The sequence below is a fragment of the Grammomys surdaster genome, unplaced genomic scaffold (assembly GCF_004785775.1).
Source record: "Grammomys surdaster isolate TR1022 unplaced genomic scaffold, NIH_TR_1.0 338, whole genome shotgun sequence".
Taxonomy (NCBI): Eukaryota; Metazoa; Chordata; class Mammalia; order Rodentia; family Muridae; genus Grammomys; species Grammomys surdaster.
The window spans coordinates 399,022-419,456 of record NW_021604757.1 but is presented as its reverse complement, the minus strand read 5'-3'; the positions used below and the strand labels follow the sequence as shown (position 1 = coordinate 419,456).

Below are 20,435 nucleotides of genomic sequence, written 5' to 3'. Positions count from 1 at the left end.
TTAATACATAACCACTAAATACTCGAGAATGAGGCAGGACCAAGACCAAGCATTAGGTTACACTCCTCCCCTCAGTACGGCCACCTCAGGCTCATGGTGTTGTGTCTCCATTCAAATTCATATTTCAGCAAAACCTGCAAATCAGTCCATGTCTTGATCCTTTGGGACTGTATTTATACAGCTGTAATCTTAAACATGAAAATGACAAAAGATCTATTGAATTCTATACATTAAATGTTCAGTTTGTAAAGATTTGTACTCACAGTAAGGTTCAAAACTGATTTGTTTTTTGAACTCTACATCCTTAATATCAAGAGCATCCAACTAAAACTGGCTTTGGGGCTAGTGAATAACTAGTGAAAGTACATAGCTTTCGTGTGGCCCAGTGTCCCATCCTCAGCACCAAAACCATAACCAGACCCGTTTCCCACCTAAAGACAAGATCTAAAATATAATCTGCTCAGCAAGACTAGCAAGACCTGTAGGAAAATAACAAGTGTGTGAAGCTCGCAGAGAGCTGTGGTCACAGGAGAGGACATGTGTGAAGGCGTGAACAGTAAAGCAGCGTGCAACGCTGAATGTGGGAAACAGGCGTTAATAATAAGCCTCTCTCATCTAAATGGAACTTTCCATTAGTTGGTTTATCAGAAGTCATTAAAGCATGAGTCACAGTTAGAAACAACCATTGTAACAATTTAACTTAAACCAACTACAAATGCAACTCATTCATTACTCCTCTCTGGAGGGTCCAGGCCTTGTCTTGAGGGTAGATCTTAGCTTCCTTACCCAGATGCCATTTCTAGCTTCAGCTTCGGTTCTTTTAAGGCATCAAAAACAAAAACAAAGGGGGAATGGAATGGGGGGTATAAAAGGGTAACCTAGAAGGGGGAGTTCATTTGAAATGTAAACAAATAAAATGATTAATTAAAAGAAATAAAGCAAAAACACCACAACATGGTATGACACAACTGGAAACCAAATTTCAGTATTTTATATGTAATTTTAGTTATGACAACTGGAAAGCAATTTCTGAAAGAACTCATTTTTTTTTTCAGAGCCAGCAACAGTTTTTAAAATAATGACCCTCCCTTTCACAATACCCCATCATTACAAAATATGAACCCAGCAGAAGTTCAAAGACACACACAGCGAGCCATACAAGCATCATACGTCACATCAAGAAGTGTGGGGATGACAGACAGCATACTTGTTATCCCATCATCAGGAATCTGGAAACACTGAAACTCAAAATATTCCAGATATTTTTAAAAATAATTTATTTTAGTAAGCCACACTAAAATAGTCAATTTAACTCTTATTTAACTAAATGTGTCATTAAAAGGCATCTTAATCAAATCACAATAGTTTTAAAATAATTCCATGAAATTTTTTCTAAGAGTTATAAAAATGTCAAAATTTAAAAAAAAAGAAATCATAATCTTAGCATTCAGGATGCTGACATAGGAGGATTCCAAGTTCAAAGCCAATATGCTATGTAACAAGTTCAAGGCTGAACTCAATGAAGCTGCCTCAAAAAAAATTTTTTTTTAAATTTTATATTAGCAATTTAAGATGTGCCATTAGCAGTATGAAAGGTGGCTTCAGCATTTACTTAACACCAAAAGAGTGTGCCACTGGGCACTGCTAAAACACGACTTAGAAGAGTTATTTTGGTGATCTGGGTTTAAAATGTAAAAACTTACTGATGTTGTTGGAAACCTGATTCAGTTTATCCTGGGACCTGCTGATCAGGACAATCTTCATTCCACGCTTTGCCAACTGAAAACAATGAGAGATCTGAATCACACTCTGAAGTTTATTCTAAATCAGAGATTAGATGAACTCCCATTTTAAGAAAAACCTCACCAGGTGATAATTCAATCACACACACACACACACACACACACACACACACACACACACACACATGATCTAAAATGAACCTTAAGTTTGCCCAGAACCTTAAGTTTCTAACCAAGCATTTAAATCTCAAACCACTTTGGAAGGGTGGTGGCTTCTACTTTTTATTTTAGGCCTATCTATATGGTGTGGACTTTTTTATATTGTTATACATCTATGATTTCTGGAATATGAAGTTTAGGATTTAAAAAGTTGTCATAGGCTAGATACACAGAACAAATATCAGTGGGCCAAACATTAGCAGTTCCTATGTCAATCTTAAAATTTGCATTTGGGACTCTCATAAACACACTATGAGAATGACTCTAGAAAAGTATAACTAAGGAGAGACAACCCACACTAAACATGAGCTTCACCCGTGGGGTCCTGGGATCACTCTTAAAAAGCTGAGCACAAATACAGCTTTCTTAACTAGATATGGGATAATTGGCTGCCTCAAGGTGTTGCAGCCATAGCTTCTTTCCCACTGAACTGGAAGCCAAACTAAGCCTGTTTTGGGTTGCTTTTGCCAAGTATTTTATCACTGTAGTAACACGGGCATTAAAATTAAAGGGCAACCAAAATAAAGTATATTAACCATTGTTTTTTTTAAAAGATTTATTTTTATTTTATTTATATGCGTACTCTATAGCTATCTTCAGACACAGCAGAAGAGAGCATCAGATCCCATTACAGGTGGTCATGAGCCACATGTGGTTGCTGGGAACTGAACTCAGGACCTCTGGAAGAGCAGTCGGTGTTCTTTACTGCTGAGCCATCTCTCTACCCCACATTAACCATTGTTAATGAATAAATTAACAAAGAATTTCTTGAAAAGAATCATTCATATATATATACATATATATATATATACATATATATATATATGCATATATATACACACACATACACACACACACAATACTATGTAATGTTGCACAGAGTGAAAAATATTCACAGCAATGTGTTCTTCTCATAGAGACACACAAATAAAGAGGCAGAGAAAAACACTAATAGGCTTAACACTTTGTACTGAACTACCACACAATTTACAAATGAGCAACACTCTGGATGATGTGAGGTATAAGTGATTCAGTAAACTAATTCCCAGTTATAAATCCTAAAGTCAGCTTTTATTAAGTAACAAGCAATATTGCAAATGAGGCTGTGAAAGAGCATTTTTTATAAAAATAACAAGGCCTGTTAATTTGCTAAATTAATCTGCTATAAAAACATTAAAGAATCCATTAGCCCATATTGATACTTTAAGAAAAAAAGAGAAACACATTAACAAATGAAGAAGGACAGGAAAAGCTCTTATTTATAGAAAACACCAAGCAAGCATGATAGTTCAGGGCTGTAATTCTAGAGGAAGGATTGCCATGAGCTTGAGGTAAGTCTGAGCTACATACATAATGTGATAGCTATAGTCTAGCTTAGGCTACAGAGGAAGAGATAAATTAGAAAAACACTACTTAAATTACGGTAAAGTAATTCAGGCAAAATTGTCAATGGGTGTAACAAACATTAGACTAAAAATTAGCTAGAAAATGGAGTATATATAGTCCCAAAATATCATGTCACATACCCCTATTACTTTTATAATGAGGAATTTTGTTAAACAACATCTCAATAAATTGTTTGCCTTTACATCAGCAATAATGGAGCACATGGTGTTTTTTGCCTCTTGATAGGATGAGGTCAAGGGGATTAATATCACTCTTATTACCACTTCTGTTAAAAATGTTTACCCTCAATCGAATCAAGAGAAGACAAATTCAATTTTGTCTGCAAAACAACTGACTTTCATTTCTCAAAGCACCACTTTTATAAGGAGCTGAAAGAGTGTATGTCAGTATAGAGCTTCTCCCGAACACAATGACGGGCCAACAGGAAGGCTCAGTGGGTAAAGGTACTTTTCCTAGCAAGCCTAATGACTTGAGTTAGATCCCCAGGACCTACACATTGTAATGAAAGAACTGACTCTCCCCACAGGTTGCCCTCTGCTCTTCACATGCATGTTGTGACGTGCATGCATCTATGAACACATATACACAGATAAATAAATGTGGACTAGAGAGATGGCTCAGCAGTTAAGAGTGCTCTGTTCTTGTGGAGGAACCAAATTCAGTTCCCAGCACCCAAGTCAGGCTGCTCACAGCTCCTTGTAACTCCAGCTCCAAGGAATTCAATGCCCTCTTCTGGTTTCCTATGTGATGCAAACACACACACACACACACACACACACACACATACAAAGTCTTTAAAAATATGTATGTACATAGGAGGCCAAGGATCTCTGTTGAGTTTAAAGTCAGCCTGGTCCACATAGAATTTCAAGCCAGCCATGGCTACATAGTGAGACTCTGTCTAAAGTAAATAAGTAAAACAAAATAAATGTAATAAAATTTTAATCAAAACTGCTATTGAAACAGATTATTCTATTTTTCTTATTTTTAAAACAGATTCTGAAAATCACCTACCTCTTCTGCATACGATTTTCCAATTCCATCAGTGCCACCTGTAACAACTGAGACACAAGAGAAATAGTTTAGTTTAAGAACTTCAGGGTGTGGTCCATTAGAGACCACCAATGACACTTAAGAACACCAGTACAATCTTTGATGTGAAAGAGCAATATCCATGGCTGGGTGTGTAGCTTAGTGAGAGAACACAGAACTTCCCATGCATGAGGCCCTAGGTCCAACTCCTAGTGAAATAAGTACATACATAAATAAGCAACACCAGTATTCACATTTAGAATTAACTACCTAATACATCAACTCAAATTGAAAAGAATGAAATACCAAGTGTTGGCAAGGATGTAAAGAAACTGAAGGTGATGGACTTCATGCCTTACCAGTAGTACCAGACTGACACAATCATTTTGGAACAACTATTTGTCAATATATTTAGAGATGTTTGCCTTACAAGCCAGCAATCTTTAAGAGAAGACTACCTAAGTAAGGTCTACCAAAAAGATGTCAGTAGTACCTTTACTAGTGTTTGTGCTATACGCTAATAAAGCCTAAATATTAATCTATAGAAGAATGAATAAATAAACTAAGATATAGACATACAATGTATAATTAACAGTAGTAAGATGAACTGTGACACATACAATACCTAAATATAACATTACGCTAAGTGAAAAAAGATATTTGTTTCTTAGTGCCACCCAAAGGAATGTACATTTATGGGGTACCTGCTCAGCCACCATCTTTCCAGAGTTTTAAAAAAAATTTTAGAAAAGTAAATAAAATAAAATAAAAAAACACAGGGAACAAATCTTTATGTATCTATGGCCCAGTGAAGCAATGATCAATTTCAGATTAATCTTACTCCATCTATACACTCACACCCTCTCATCTCAGATTTTACATTTTATTTTTAAAAAGTATTTGTGTGTATATGTGTTGGAGTGAGGTTTTTGTACACTGTTTGAAGATGTCTCTGTTATTCCTTGCCTGCCTAAGGCACCTTCTCATCGGTTAAAATAAAAAGCCTATATGCTATAGCAAAAGGCAGAACAGTAAGGTGGGACTTCTGGACAGAAAGTGGAATTCTGGGAAAGAACCAGAGGCCAAAGATTTGCCACTGAGACAGACATAGAGGAAGTCAGATGAATGAAACCGAGGAGAGGTAAGCAGCCAGATGGCAGAGCTTAGATTAATATAAATGGGATAATTGAGTTATGAGCTACTTGGGAACAAGCCCAGCTTAAGGCTTAAGCATTTATTAATAAATATGTCTCTGAGTTATTATTTAGACCAAGAGTGGCCATAGACAGGACCATAGTTACATATATGCATGCATGTATGTGTGTGTATGTGAGTCGAGGTGTGTATGTGAGGGTGTGTGCATGCAGAGCACACATAATGCCACAGTATGTGTGTGGACCACTTTCAGAAATCAGTTCTCTCTTTGTACCAAGAGCTCTTAGACGGAACCGAGTACTGTTAGACACGGGGGTGCAAATGGTTTAGGTTTTATCCATTGAGTTCATTTTAAATTTAGTTCCAAACATCATGTTAATTCATGTCAAAAAAACAAGCCATCCCTTCACAGCCCCACACATCCTAGGTAATGGGTTTCTGCTTTCTCAGTCTGTCATCTGCACTTCTCTGATACCACATGTTCTTCTGTTCTTGAGTAGTTGGATACAGATACTTGATCAGGTTGGGATTTATTTTTTTGTGTGTGCAAATGCTCCCTAAGTGATAGTGTCTGCCTACACAAGGAACCTGGGTCCAGTGATAGTTTGCTGTGTTAACAGCCAAAAGTGATCATTGTTGTGATCCAATACTTAGGCTGCAAAAGTGACATCTGAGTCCATAATTCGCCCTCATACACTAGCTGGGATATCTGCAGGACGCATCCCTCCTCCACTAATTGGTTGCCATAAGATAGAACATAAATGTGAGCTCAAAAGCAATACTTCTTCCACGGCAGTTCTCAAAACTGGCTGCCTCCTACTTTCCAAGACAATCCATGTGTTTTATTTTAACAGTTTTGTTTGTATGTGCTTTTATTGTAATAATTTTGTTTGTAAAGAACACTCACTCTTGGGTTCTGCAACAAATGTTTAAAACGATCTATACACAACTGACCAGCATATGAAAGTCTCCTTTTCTCTGAAGACTCAAAGGTCGAGATTTCACCCTGCACTCTCTCCTTGACACATAAACATACCACAAGCCAAGGACAAGAACATGCTTGCTAGCTAGCTATTTTCAACTCTCCCTTTTTCTTCTCTTTCAGACTCTTCTGCTTTTTTCAAGATCCCAGATTCTCATTCCTACCTTGCTTGCTCCTTTCAGAGCCTCGTCCAGGCTCCATCTGGAACTGCACTGTTCCAGAATACTTAAAAGAAACCTTTTTCTGTCCTCTGATGCCTACAACAAGCACTCTGCAAAACTGAATGCTTACTGCACTTTACCACTCTCAACTTTGCATTGTACCGTCATATTTTCTTGTATGTCTTTATTGTGCAGAACACTGCAATACATTCCTATAGTAACCAGAATTTGGTAAAAAAGCTGAGAGTGTAGCTCAGTGGTAGAGTCTTCGGCTAACACATGAGACCTTGGGTTCAAAGCCCAACAACATTATAAAAAGAAAGGTAGATTAAGACAAAGGTAGTATCTCTCACAGGTTGAAGGCATGGGCCTCAACAAGACTACCCTCACTTCTGATAGATACCAGTTTTAGAGGTATCAACTGGCTATAATTTGGAGTGGGGATCCCATTTCCACAACTACCTCAAGTTGGATAATTCAAAATACATTAACTCAAGCTACTTACTAATTCACTTTGTTACAGAGGATACAAGTCAATACCAACCGAAGGGCAGACTGGGTAAGTATAGTGGGAGAGGGTCTTACATGCAGAGGTTCCATCCCACCCCAGTGAATTCAATCAGAGCAAGGACACAGCCTCCCAGAGCATGCATGGCTTTCCCAACTAGGACTTCCACTCAAGTCCGGGTTTCCTTATAAATACACAGGAAGGAACCCAATCTTTAACCCTCCTCCCCAAACTAGAGATCAGCAGGTTGAGCTATTACCATTAGGCTCAAAGCTTCAACCTCTAATGACAGTCTTTCTGGCATGAACAGTTTGTTAGCCTCAACTACCAAAGACTCACCTGGAATAAGAAAAAGTAAGGATTTAGGAGCAGGCTCACGCATGGCCTCTCCTCCCTTTTCCCTTCTTCTTCCCTTCTTCTTCCCTTTTCCCTTCCCCTTCCCTTCTTCCCTTTTCCTTCCCTTCTTCCCTTTCCCTTTCCCCTTCTTCCCCTTCTCCTTCCCTTCTTCTTCTCCTTCCCTTCTCCTTCCCCTTCCTCTTCCCCTTCCCTTCTCTTTCCCCTTCCCCTTCCATTGTCCTTCCCCTTCCCCTTCCCTTTCCCCTTCCTCTTCCCCTTCCCTTTCCCATTCCCCCTTCTGGAAAAAAGGACAAAACCAGGCAAAGTCTTTGTTACACAATTATTATGGTTAAACATCTGTACAGAACCAAACACTAGACTATAATCACATTTCACTTCCCAGACAACTTTCTATCTTTCCTAGACACAAATCTGTCCCTCTCCCTTTCTGTGGTCTTTTTAAATCCTCTTAGATTCCCTAAAAATCCCCCACTTTTGCTGTTGCTTGCTTCTTTACAACAGGGTCTCATGTAACCCCAACTGGCCTCCCCCTCCCACATATGGGAGGACCTTCTTTCTCATCCTTGAGTCTATACTTCCCTAGTGCTGACATTACAGATCTATGCATCCTTGTTTTAACAACCTCTTGACACAATTCTCCACACAATCCACCCCGGTCCGGCTCTTAGGAATGACCTTCCCAGAGCACCCTAGATCTCCTCCTGCACGCTATAAACCACTTACTTAACCTGTTACACCAGATGTTGGGACACCATGATGAAATTTTCCTGCCTCCCTCCTATGTTGAAGCTCATGTTTTTAGATCCTGTTTTCCTGCCACAGTATAATAGTAGAATTGGCAGTAGCTCCCCAAGGAAAAAAGAGACACATGGAGACACTTTAATAAACATTTTTTAAAAATTTTTAAATACATTTTTAATTTTTCAGATAGCTTTAAATGCACATTTTTTTAAAAGTGAAGCTAGTACAAAGAGTAACTTCTCCCTTAGTCCCAGTTCTCCTGTTAACACACTACATGACTATGCTACACTTGTCACAACCCATAAACCAACAACATGGCATCCACACTCCACACTTTAGTCAAACTTTCCTTATGTCACTGAATGCCTGTTTCTGTTTGAGTATACCATCCAGGATAAGATTACACGTATCATGTTCCTTATGTTATGATGAAAATCAATGGTTTTACTTATCTTTTCTTTCAGTAATTAAAAAGAAATGTGTGAGTGAGAGACAGAAAGAGAGAGAGAGAGGGAGGGAGAGAGAGAAAAAGAGAGAGAGAGAGAGAGAGAGAGAGAGAGAGAGAGAGAGAGAGAGAGAAGTGGTGAGCCTCTCTTATGTGCCTCAGCTGTACAATAAGCAGTGTTATACACAATGGTCAGACAATTGGAGGGGGGTTCTGCTTTACAGGACATATACTCAGTAATATACTTTTCATAATATACAACACAAACAAGTAATTCTTAGTCAATCAAAGGAAAAAAATCATCTGATGAGTATAGGGGAGAAAATAAAGAGATGATTTAAAGGATGACAAGAAATGTCCTGTTTGCTTTAAAGCTACAACTTCATAATGAGTTTTAAGTTGGACTTTTATATAAAAATAACACTGTGGTTCTCACTAAGAAGATTTGATCATACTCACTGTCAGGACAGTTAAACTCCATTGTTAAATTTAGGAAGCTAACCAAATCATCACTTTAAATCAAGAGTCTGCTGGCAGCAACTTCTACAAAATTAGAGGAAGTTGTTTTTCTTTTTAATTCTTTTTACTGTTACATTTTTCAGTCATGTGCAGGCATTGCCTTTCCAAAAAGTAAGGTTCTTCTGCATCAAAGTTAGCAAAACGCTCATCATCTGTCTCACAGGCACGCCTAAAACAACTTCTAGTGCATTTGCATCTTTTTTTCTTATTCCTCCCTTATTCACTCTCCAAAGTGATCACTCCACAGTACAAATCCAAATGTCACTTTCCTTGTCAGTCATGTCTGTCTGTCCCCACAGTCAAACTGCTAAGCCAGTGACTCCAAAAGGAGATGATTAGTACTGTTTTGTGGATGAATGAATGAATGAGTGAATGAATGAATGAAGAACTACCCCTACCCTCATCCTTTACCAAGCCCTTGGCATGTTGTCCTTAACCAGTCATGATGGAATGTGTCCACTTCCTGCAAGGTAACACTCTCTTCGCAAACACGATCCTCAATCCTTTTTATTCTCAATCTATTTTATGCTATGGTTTGAATTTGTTCTTTGTAAAATTGAGGTGTGGAAATTCAATGGCCAATGTGATAGTAGGCCAACATGGGGCCTTTAAGAAGTGTTAACACCATGAGAACAATACCTTTTTGCATGGAATCATCAGGGCTTCACAGAAGCATGCAGCCATAATTTAGGCTCTCTGCCCTCTGCCCCTGCCATGCAAAAAAACTGTATTCCAGAGGTACAACAAGTCATTGAACTGGAGAACACTTTCATAATACAAGCAAGCAGCACCATGAGGACTCAAGTTCCTGGCTTTCTAAATTTCTACAGCTGTTCTGGCAGCTCAAATGGACTGAGGCATACTCATGGCAGAGTTCTGCTCCATCCTGGAGGTTTTCACTTGAACATCTGCTCTCTTTGCCCCTTCCTTGACAACCAGATTATCAAGATCTCAAAATTCTCTATGATTATCCTTATGACATTAATAACATAGGGTTCCACATGACAGAGTCTGTCTGGGTCTCCAGAACCTAACTGCTAGGGAAGTCACTGGTTTAAAAAGAAAAACAAAAAGATAATTTAGGTTGGAAAGACAGCTCAAGACAGCTCAATGGTTAAGATTGACTCTTGCAGACAATCTGAGTTTGGTCCTAGTACCAACATGATGATTTATAAACCACGTATAATTTCATTTCCAGGGAGCCCTTTTCTGACTTCAATGGATACCAGGCATGCATGCATATATATGTATGTATATATGTATATATGTGTGTGTATGTGTGTGTGTATGTAAAACAACTTACAGACATAAAATAAACATTTTTAAAAATTATCTTAAGATTATTCTTGAGGCTTTGCTGAAGAATAGATGGATACATGAATGAATGAACAAGATTCTGAATGGAAAGTTGGCTTCTTGCAACAAAACTCACTGTTTCATTCACTCCTTATTTGGAAATAACACACTGCACTTCCTCTCAACATCACACAAGAATCAATCATCTGAAACGAGATTTAAAAAAAAAATCTAATTTCAAGATGCTTAGCTTGTTTATAATGAACTTGTTAGATATATACTTTCAAAGGAGTCTGAGGATTTCCTTGAAAGGAGCTGATCTGCAGTAACCCATTTCAACAGAATTAGAAGAGGAAAAGCACCCATTTTAGATTAGTAAAGGATTCTAAATTCACTATTCTCATCCCTAAGACTTGCTTCTTGGGTTAACAGTGGGTATCCTCAGATCACATTTTGCTATGGAGTAAGGGGATACATTTAGACAACTTTCTGACATACACAAAAAAGCTCCCTTGTGTGGTGGGGAAGTACAAAGAATGGCCATGAGTAGACTGAGGTGAGAAAGGAGAGGAGATGGGGAAAGGGGACTTTTAAAAGGCTTATGTCTGCACAGATAAATAGAACAGCAGAACCCACATTTGCAAGCATCTGAGAAGATGAGAACTGACAACTATAAAGAATATCCCAACTTGGCATCCAGAAGTGTTTCACTTGCTACAGATTACATAAAATACTGGCAACTGACCAGGACTCTACTTCCAGATTTTATACAGTCAACAAAAAGTACTTTAGCTTGTATAGGTTAAAAATATTCTACTCTTTTTTGTCCTCAACTTGCTAGGAACAGATATTTTTAGTAAGAGCCCAATCAACCTTATCAAAATCAAACATCAAAAATAGACTAGAGAAACACTGGAAGCAAGCGTGCTATTTTTAGCTCTCCCATCTTTTCCCTGCCTCTGCCCACTAAACTCTGACTGCAGAGCCCATGCATATGAGCTTAGCTATTTCCAAGCAGGTTCCTTTTGTGACTTCCAACTCCCCTGTAACACCTGAATGAAGAAAACACTCGATTGATTAAAGATTAATACTGCCACAAACCATGACAGCTGCCTTTCTTGAGTGCTTGGGGCGGTGGGAGGGATAGAAAATGACAGAAGGCTTGCATCAGTATTCCTCCTGGGGATCTATTGCATGGGAAGAAAATTGCTATTTCAATTCCCTTTTGTTGCTAAAAATAGCAGTCTCCATTGATTCAAGCAAACAGTCTACAGGCTGAGCAGAGCTGAATTTAGAAAGCACCGAAGTCCCTCAGAGCAAATGCTAACGTAGTGTAACATATGCCAGCTCATATTTAACAAAGAACAAAGAAGAGAAGCATGCAGGGTGCAAGTTCATAAAACACCAGTAACTTCCTGCATTTTTATTAAAAAGGGAATAGTGAAAGTAATATAAAATAAGAACAGGCAGTAGGAGCTTTTTTTCTCTAGTCATAATTCAGTTAAAAATTATTTTTAGGAAAAACTAAATTTATGACTAAACCTAGACACATGGACATGTGTCATAACTCCAGTTTGGGGTCATATCCATTTTTTTCCTGAGTACAGAATGTGGATGTCCACTTTACTATAGTCCTAAAGCAATATAATCTTCCATGCCTCTCAAGCAGTTCTTACAGGTTCCCACAAGCAGCCCTCTCCCACCTTACCTTTCACTACCTCTTTGCTTAAGACAACAAGATACTGAGCCACAGCATGCCATTTAAAAACAAGACCTAACTCAAACAACCAAACAGGAAATACCCAAGCACCTCGCACTACTGCTCCCATCAGTTCAGAACAGAGACAAGAAGAACTGAAAAACGGGACCTCTAACAGAGGTGAGTCCCCAGCCAGCTTCAAGATAAGGTTGCTGCCTGATTTTGTCACTTTGCGTGGTTAACTGAAGGCCTTTCCAAGCAATGATTCATTTCAGTTAATGGCATGTCCTCTTTAAAAATGCAGACACTGTGTAAGAATTAAAAGGCAATCAATCCTCATGAAGCCAAGTGATTTCATAAAGCCAAACTGTGCATAGCTTTCCTTACCCAAAAGGTGAGGGCAGAGCAGAGGAGGCTGCAGAGAGCAGGGATCTGAACAGTTACCACCTTTGAGTCACAGGACTATTAAGACACCACATGCAAAAGGCTCAGGCTTCTGTTATTTTAATATATACTCAGTAAAATAAATCACTAAGCTCATGAACAATAATGCCAGGTTCGAACTCCAAACTCTGCCCATTTCTACTGTTTGTTTCTTGATTTGTAAAGTTAACACTATCTCACAGAATCCTGGTAAAGATTCAACAACTATTGAATAACCACCATACTAGACTGGGAAAATATTAAACAGGGCAATGTATATTATGTGTTTGCCAAATTCTCAATAACTGTTAGCAATGAGATGAGGAATATCAAAAGAGGAGAAAAGATAAAAAGGAAAATTACTATAATACTCCTTTTCTCAAGGAAACTGCAATTAATCTTGCTTCACAGTCCCATAAGTTAGAAGTAAACTTCAGTTCACTTTATATTATTTCATACTGTGAAGTCCATACTTGGACTGCTCTCATGGTTAGAACAGGCCTTTTACATAAACTGGGGTTTCCTGTGTGTCTAACATGTGTCAAACAGTAGCAAACACTTTACAAACACCATCTTAACAAGTTGTTTCAGCATCCCACAAGGTGTACTTACAAACTGCCCAGACAACTTCATGAAAATTAAACAAAGAAAAAAAAAAGAAAGAAAGAAAGAAAGAAAGAAAGAAAGAAAGAAAGAAAGAAAGGAGGACTGTGATAATATCTAATTTTATAGATGAAGAACCATCTCAGAAGTTTAACAACTTGCCAAAAGCCATACTGTGCCAAATCTAATCACTAGAACATGAATCTCCTATACTAGGAATTTGCCTTATGAACTCGCACAGATGGATTTAGCAACTTACATGAATGTTCCAATGTCTTTCTCATCAATCTGATATTGCTAAATCCCACTTTATTTTTCTCTATTACTTAAACCAGCTCCCCCCCCCAGCCAAATTGCTCCCTGTTTCCTACATGGAACACAACAGGGAGTCAGCTTCGTGTGCCTGTTACTCCGCAAACTGATAGAAATATTCTTCTTTATTCTCCATCCACACTAACCACTTTTAATAACTTTAACTTCTAAGCTTTACGGACCACAATAATCATCAGATGTGGCTTCTAGGATTCCAATTCCCAATTAACGTCCTAATAGGAGAAGCTAAATAATGTGTTCACATTCACACATACAAGTTCTCCAACTCAAGAGTCTGGTTCTTCACTAATCATTAATTACATCATAAAATAAGCTGGAGCTGGAATCATAGCTCATTTGGGAAAATAGTGGTCAAAAGGACCTGCGTTTTCACCCCAGGTGGGTGTGCTATTGTGATCCCAGTGCTGGGGAGGCAAAGACAGCAAGAGCCCCAGAACCAGAGTCTCCCACTGAATCTTTCTTTAAGAATTAAATACTGCCACTCACAGTTACTTTGTGGACCGAAGTCAGGAGTTCATAGTTTCCAGGAAGAAAGGTTCTGGGTGTGTGTTCCAGACTGAAATACCATGGGCCTGTCAATCATGGAACAGGGGGAAAAAAATGGACCTCAAGAAAGCTGTCCAGGGAGCTAGAGAGATAGCATAGCAGTACACAACACTTGTTGCTCTTTTACAGGAGCTGAGTTCAGTTCCCAATATCCACATCAGGCAGCTCATAGCCACCTGTAACTCGAGCTCCAGGGGAAATGCTCTCTTCTGGAGTCAACTGTTTGTGGTACCCAGCTTTAGAAACAGTATAGACTACCCGAAGTGTATAGTATGTATAATGGTCTCTGTGACCACTGCCTATGCTCACCTTTAGTGTGCTCTGTAAATTAGGAGTCCCGTTTCCTAAGCCACTACATCCAAAGCAATTAATGCACACGGCCCTTAAGTTACTATTCAGTAGATATATGTTAAACAGGCAAGTGAACCCCAATCCTAGATTGGAAATCTGAACTTTTATAAAAATGAGACAGTGAGCTGGATATGGTTGCTCACATCTATAAACCCAGCAGAGAGGAGGCTGAGGAAGCAGAACTGCTCTACTCAGTGTGAGGCCAGCTTGGCCTGCATAATAAGCAACAATCCAATGTGGGCTACACAGTGAAACCACATCTCAAATAATAATGAGAATAATAAACAGCTATACTTAAGAGGATATGCCCCTTGCCTTCTCTTGGTTGCAAAGATTGCCTTAGTTTTTATTATTTATTATATCACTCAAGTACCTCGAATCAAAATTCAATTCTCTTAAGGTCTGAATGCTTTGTGTCTTTTCAAATTTGCAAGCATGTTAAAAAGTCCATCCATGTGGTGAGGGTAACCCTTTGGATGGGGATGAAGACATCTGGAGCACTTAGGGAAGGATCCAGGGCTTCAGCTGAATACGTTAGAGTGGAGGGCTCTGCTGGGCATAGGTGGAAGATCAGATCCTTGACCTCATGAAGGCTGGACGCCCCAGGGGGTGGGAATTTTGAGGGTGGGGAAGTGGGAGTGTGTGTGGGGGGTAGGTAGGGGTTACATCCACAGAGAAGAAGGAGGAGGGGTAAGGGGATAGGGGGTTCCCGTGTGGGTGGGGGATGGGGTAAGGGGACAACATATAAAATGTAAATAAAACATCCAATAAAAAATAAAAAATAAATAAATAAATAAAAATATAAGAAAATAATATAAATCTTCCAAAATATGAAATTCTGAAACATAAAAAACAAATACAATAAAATATTCTGTGGGTATTGAAGCTACTACATTCTTTAGAAGTATTAGGAAAATAGGCAAAATATATACATTTTTAAATAAACACCAATGTGTAGAAAAAAAAAGAATGGATGAATGGAAGAGACAGAGGAGCTCACTCATCTGCTTCTACTTCCATGTGAGGACACTGAGATATCCTCTGTGAGTCAAAATGCAGACAAAAGAAGACACATCTATGAACCAGGAGCCAGGATCCAGGACCTTGACAGACACTATGACTTTATCATGACCCCACAGCCTTTCGAATGGTGGGAAGTAAATGTGTGTTTCTAAGCCTATCAGTTTGTAGTAGTCTTTTGTTGAATTCTAACCCAAACAAGACAAAGATAGATTTGTGCTCAACTTAAGGGCAGCGGATACTGCCTAGGACAGTTCCTACTCAGCATGTACAAGGCTCCTGACCTGACCCCCAGCACCATTAGAAAGCAAACTGAGCAAATGTCAAGCCCAAGTGTGAGACAAAGAAACAGATGAACATATACATAAAGCAGCACACTTGGAGAAGATAGCCAAAAACTGCATGCAGCCACAGAGAGCCCCTTCTATACACTGCTCTCTTCCTGACTTTCATAACGATCTGCGGCAGCTCCTCATACTAAACAATGAGCAGAAATGAGTAAACAGCAGCAGGGAGATGAATGAACTGTGTGATGCTGAAAATCTCTGAATTGAAGTATCTAATAATGAATTGAAATAAAAACCTCTTCTCCTCCAAACAGCTGTATGGACAAATCAAAAATAAAAGAGGAGTCGGGGATAAGATGAAGAGCACAATCTGGTCTGGATGGCACATTTATAAAACTGATGGCCTGTCAGCAAGATACTGATGAATATTTCTGCAGGATAAAAATGGCAACCCAGGTCTAAAAATAGACCAGTGTGCTGCAGACCTGTCTGGTTCAGCTACACCACTGGAATACAAACGCCTCACTCACCAGGACATTTTAACTCACAGCTTCACAAAGAAAGAAGAAGAAGAAGAAAAATCAATCATCTTGCTGGCAAAATGTATATATGTTTTGAAATCAGTTACATTTTCTATATAGTATATACTGAATTTACATTTAAATGCTTTTCATTTTCTAAAACTAGGTAAAATAAATGATGAAAGCAGTTATAAACTATTAACTCACCTTTTATAAAAGATTACTTCCTCTCAGACCCATTATAATAAAATAGACTAGTATTATCACCATCTCATGATAATATCCTTTTAAAATAAGAATTTAAAGATAAATATAAATTATTTCTAAGCCAAGTGACTTAGGCAGTTAATCTAGTCAGAATGTTGTCATAACTTTGAAGAGGAGGGCAAAAAAAAAAAAACCCTTCTAGTATCTCATTTTGTACCAAATTTACAATAAACAGCTAATGGCTAAAATGCAAATATAACCAAGACTTCACAAGCAGAATATTCATTCATAAAATTCATTCAACCTATCTTACAGATATGATTCTGGTCTTAGTTAAATGGTGGCTTGAACTTTGCCTATGTTGGTCTCAAATGGGTTTAAGTCATTTTTCTGCCTCAATCTCCCAAGTACTTGGGACCACAGGCACACATATGCATGCATTCTTAATAACAAAGCTGAATTAACTCTCCATAACAACAAAATACAAATACTGAATTGTACTTGATACTTTATAAACATATCCAACTGAAATAGACAGAAAGCAAGTCAACATGCCAGGCCTAGCCAATAGAATAACAAGCCCTTCCTAATTCCTGATGGTATTCAACAGTAAACAGCTGCACATTAAATATAAATATCCTCAAAAATACAGCCATGTGCTTTCTCCACTTACATAATGCAGAGTTTGCTACGATAAGAAAACACATTAAGAGTTATAAAATAAACAACTGCTTTATGAGTTTTTACTGTTGATCTTATTTTTGTAGAAGTCTCTGCAAAGTTAGTAACGATCAAGATAATGTTCTTGCTTCCCACTTCAAGCTGCCAAAACATGCTATACGACAACTTAGTCATTTGCACTAGTCAACAGTCCCAAAGTTGTCACTGACTCTTGTTCTCATATGTCATATCCAATCCATCCACCATAAGACATGTCTACATCCTCTCCCCTTCACGCCATGTACTACGACATCTCACCCTCACAGCATCAGATTCAAAGCACCACTATTCATATTCCCCTACATGACTGCAAGGCTCCTATATGTTCATACTGCTTCCACCTTCAGACAGTACAGTCAACTCACAATATAGCAGCAAAGAATAAACAGATAAAATAAAGGACCACACCACTGTGCCTATTGGGATCTTTCAAATGACTTCCAATACTCAGAATAAACCCAAAGGTTGTGTACCTCTTACAGGCTCCTGCACAACTTTGCCTATGCACATCTTTTAGCTTCTGCCATCACTCTCCACTTGTTTGCATCACAGGCCCAAAGACACTAAGCCCAGTCCCACTTGTGGCTCTTTTCACTGTCCTACTTTCTGAAATGCTGTGATCCAACTGTGTCCAATGAATGGCTCCTCCTCCCCTCTAAGGGCTCTACTGAATAACTCTTCATTAACCTCTCCCTGTTCACAGTTTTTAAACACTCAACTCTACCATCGCATACCAGTTACTTCCTGTCCAGATCTTTGCTTTGTTCCATCTCTAATTCTATTGTTTGTTCATCCAGCTGACCACTGTCCATCTCCCTGCTTTGTCCTACCTAACACAGGTAATGTGTTCAATACAATCCCTTACAGCAGCAAAGAGTAGAAACTAAGATACCACAGGGACCAGCATGGTAACAAGAGTATACAAAGAAGCAATTTCTAGTCAGATGGTAATGCAGGTCCAAACAAAGATTAACATTTTTCTAAAGACAAAGACACACAACCTTCTGGATGAAATCTTTCAACTGTTTCATTGAAAAGGCACTGGTAATTGTATTTGTAATTCTATACTAGCCAAACAAACCACATCTAGGAGGCAGATAGATGAGAGGCACCTCATCTATCATCTCATTTATTAGCCTCTCACCTATAGTAAACCCCCAAAGTTTATACTTATTTGGTGCAACAGATTACTCTAAAGATAGCCATAACAATTTCTCCCCCTCCACATGCCCTCCTAGAAAGTAAAGTTGCCATTCCTCCCATCAAAAGACAGAATGAATTCTCCTTTTTGGATTGTAAGTTGCTTTGATCAATGTTTCGGTTCCTCTAGTCCAGTCCAGGCCTTAAGAGACCACATAAAAAATTCTCACTCAAAGCAACTGAATAAAGTTGGGTATGATGGCTCAGGCCTGTAATCTCAGCAAGTAGGAGGCTGGGGTAGAAGAATTACCAGGAACTCTGGCAAACCTGGCTACACAGTAAAATGTTGTCTCATAAGCCAAACCTACTGGATGAGAAGCCTTGTGGAGGGAAGTCAAGATTTCAGATATAAATAAGGCCATCTTAGGTCATCTGGCAATCAGAAGTAGGTCCTACAAAAGTAGGGTCCTTTCCTACCTCAGAAAACCCATCTTTGCTAATCCTATATGGTACAGGGGTGAGGCATCTTTGTGAGCCCTGCCTAATTTTTTGACCCACTGCATTGCAATGAAATGGTTGTCACTTTACGCAATCACATTGTAAGTGTAGTATGTTTTTCAGTAGCAGTAACTGAGACAGAAAATGATACCTAAATAAGAGTAAGGTACCAAAACCATCACCTAGTCGGGCACAGTAGCACATACTTATAATCCCATCCTGATGGAATCAGAAGGATCCTTAGTTCAAAGCTAGCTTCAGCTACATACCTAGTTTCAAAGCCACTCTAGTCTACAAGAGACCCTACCTAAAGAAACTAAACAAAAAAATCCCAATCACTTGAAACATGAAGTATCAAACTTGAAGACCTAACAACCAAGAGAGACTGGAAAAAATGATAAACACATTGTTAGCAAAAGCCAGCAAAATCATGAAAAACTGTTGCTAAAACTGAACGCACAGCTCATACAGCACACAGCAGTGGGAGTCAGGCAAGACTTCTCTAAGATGGAATACCTACCTACCTGGCATGTTTATTCCATATAGAACACTGAAAGTGGCAATTGGTTTATTTTATCTATACATAAAACCAGGAAGAGAGAAGTTAGTGAAAAACAGAGCCTTAATTTCTACACAGAATTAAGAGGAAGTGCAGGTGATGTGGATAGTCTCTTCAACTGGCAAAGATTCTAACAAGAAAAGCGTTCCCAGTAAAACTCAAGAGAGAGTTTGTCCATTACAGTTTCTTGTTGAGAACCTGAAAGGACTTAAGATGCTGTCTAGAACTTATTCATCTACACAACTGACTTCTAAGAATCTCTAGAACCTTCTACAACAGACTAACAAATCCAAAGAGTCATCTGTCTTGGAAAGAATTATGGATGTGAGTTTGGGGACATATAATCAACTCCCAATAAAATTCACAGAAAGTTCTGAAACTCTTTAAAAAAAGTGTGTCACTAAAAGTACTACCAGCTTGCACTGGGACAGAAGCATTTCAAATGATTGCAAACTGAACAACAGAAACTTTAGGGCATCAAAATAGTGCTTCCTATAGGCAAAACATGGAAATGCATCCATTTCTCATGAAAAAGAAAAGCATCAGCAGAGCAGGAACCCCAAGCCCATGTGGAAGAGTTAGCAGTCTCAGAAAACAACACTAAGCTAAGAAACACTCCCAGGAGGAAAACAGGGCACTGATTGAGGAACATTCTCTGTATTTGGGATCATTTGTTATGCAGCAATAGGAAGCTGAGACACTAAACAAGACCAATCTATAGAACAGAAATGTCTGCATTCTTGACCCTCACAGTGACTTTTAGAATAATAATCTAGGATCCATCCTTTCATTCACTTCTACCAAATATATACTGAGTTCCAGATAGGTACTAAGCACTCTTCCAGGCCCTGAGGAAACAAGAATAAAAAACAAGGGTAGAGCTCCTGGAGTTTCCATTTTCATGAGGGAAATAAGGGTAGACCACTATTGATCTGCTTTAGTGAATAAGATGCTTTTTCCAATT

The 20,435-nt window shown here is 38.6% G+C and overlaps 1 protein-coding gene across 1 annotated transcript in view; it reads right to left on the bottom strand.

Annotated features, from left to right (window-relative positions):
• Positions 1-20,435, bottom strand: part of Hsd17b12 (hydroxysteroid 17-beta dehydrogenase 12) — a 124,167-nt gene that overhangs the window by 80,259 nt on the left and 23,473 nt on the right. Inside the window, exons 2-3 of the mRNA XM_028778587.1 lie at positions 4,383-4,429; positions 1,704-1,779 (exon numbers count right to left, since the gene is read on the bottom strand). Coding sequence (XP_028634420.1) covers positions 1,704-1,779; positions 4,383-4,429 — 123 coding nt within the window. The remainder of the gene's footprint in view (positions 1-1,703; positions 1,780-4,382; positions 4,430-20,435) is intronic.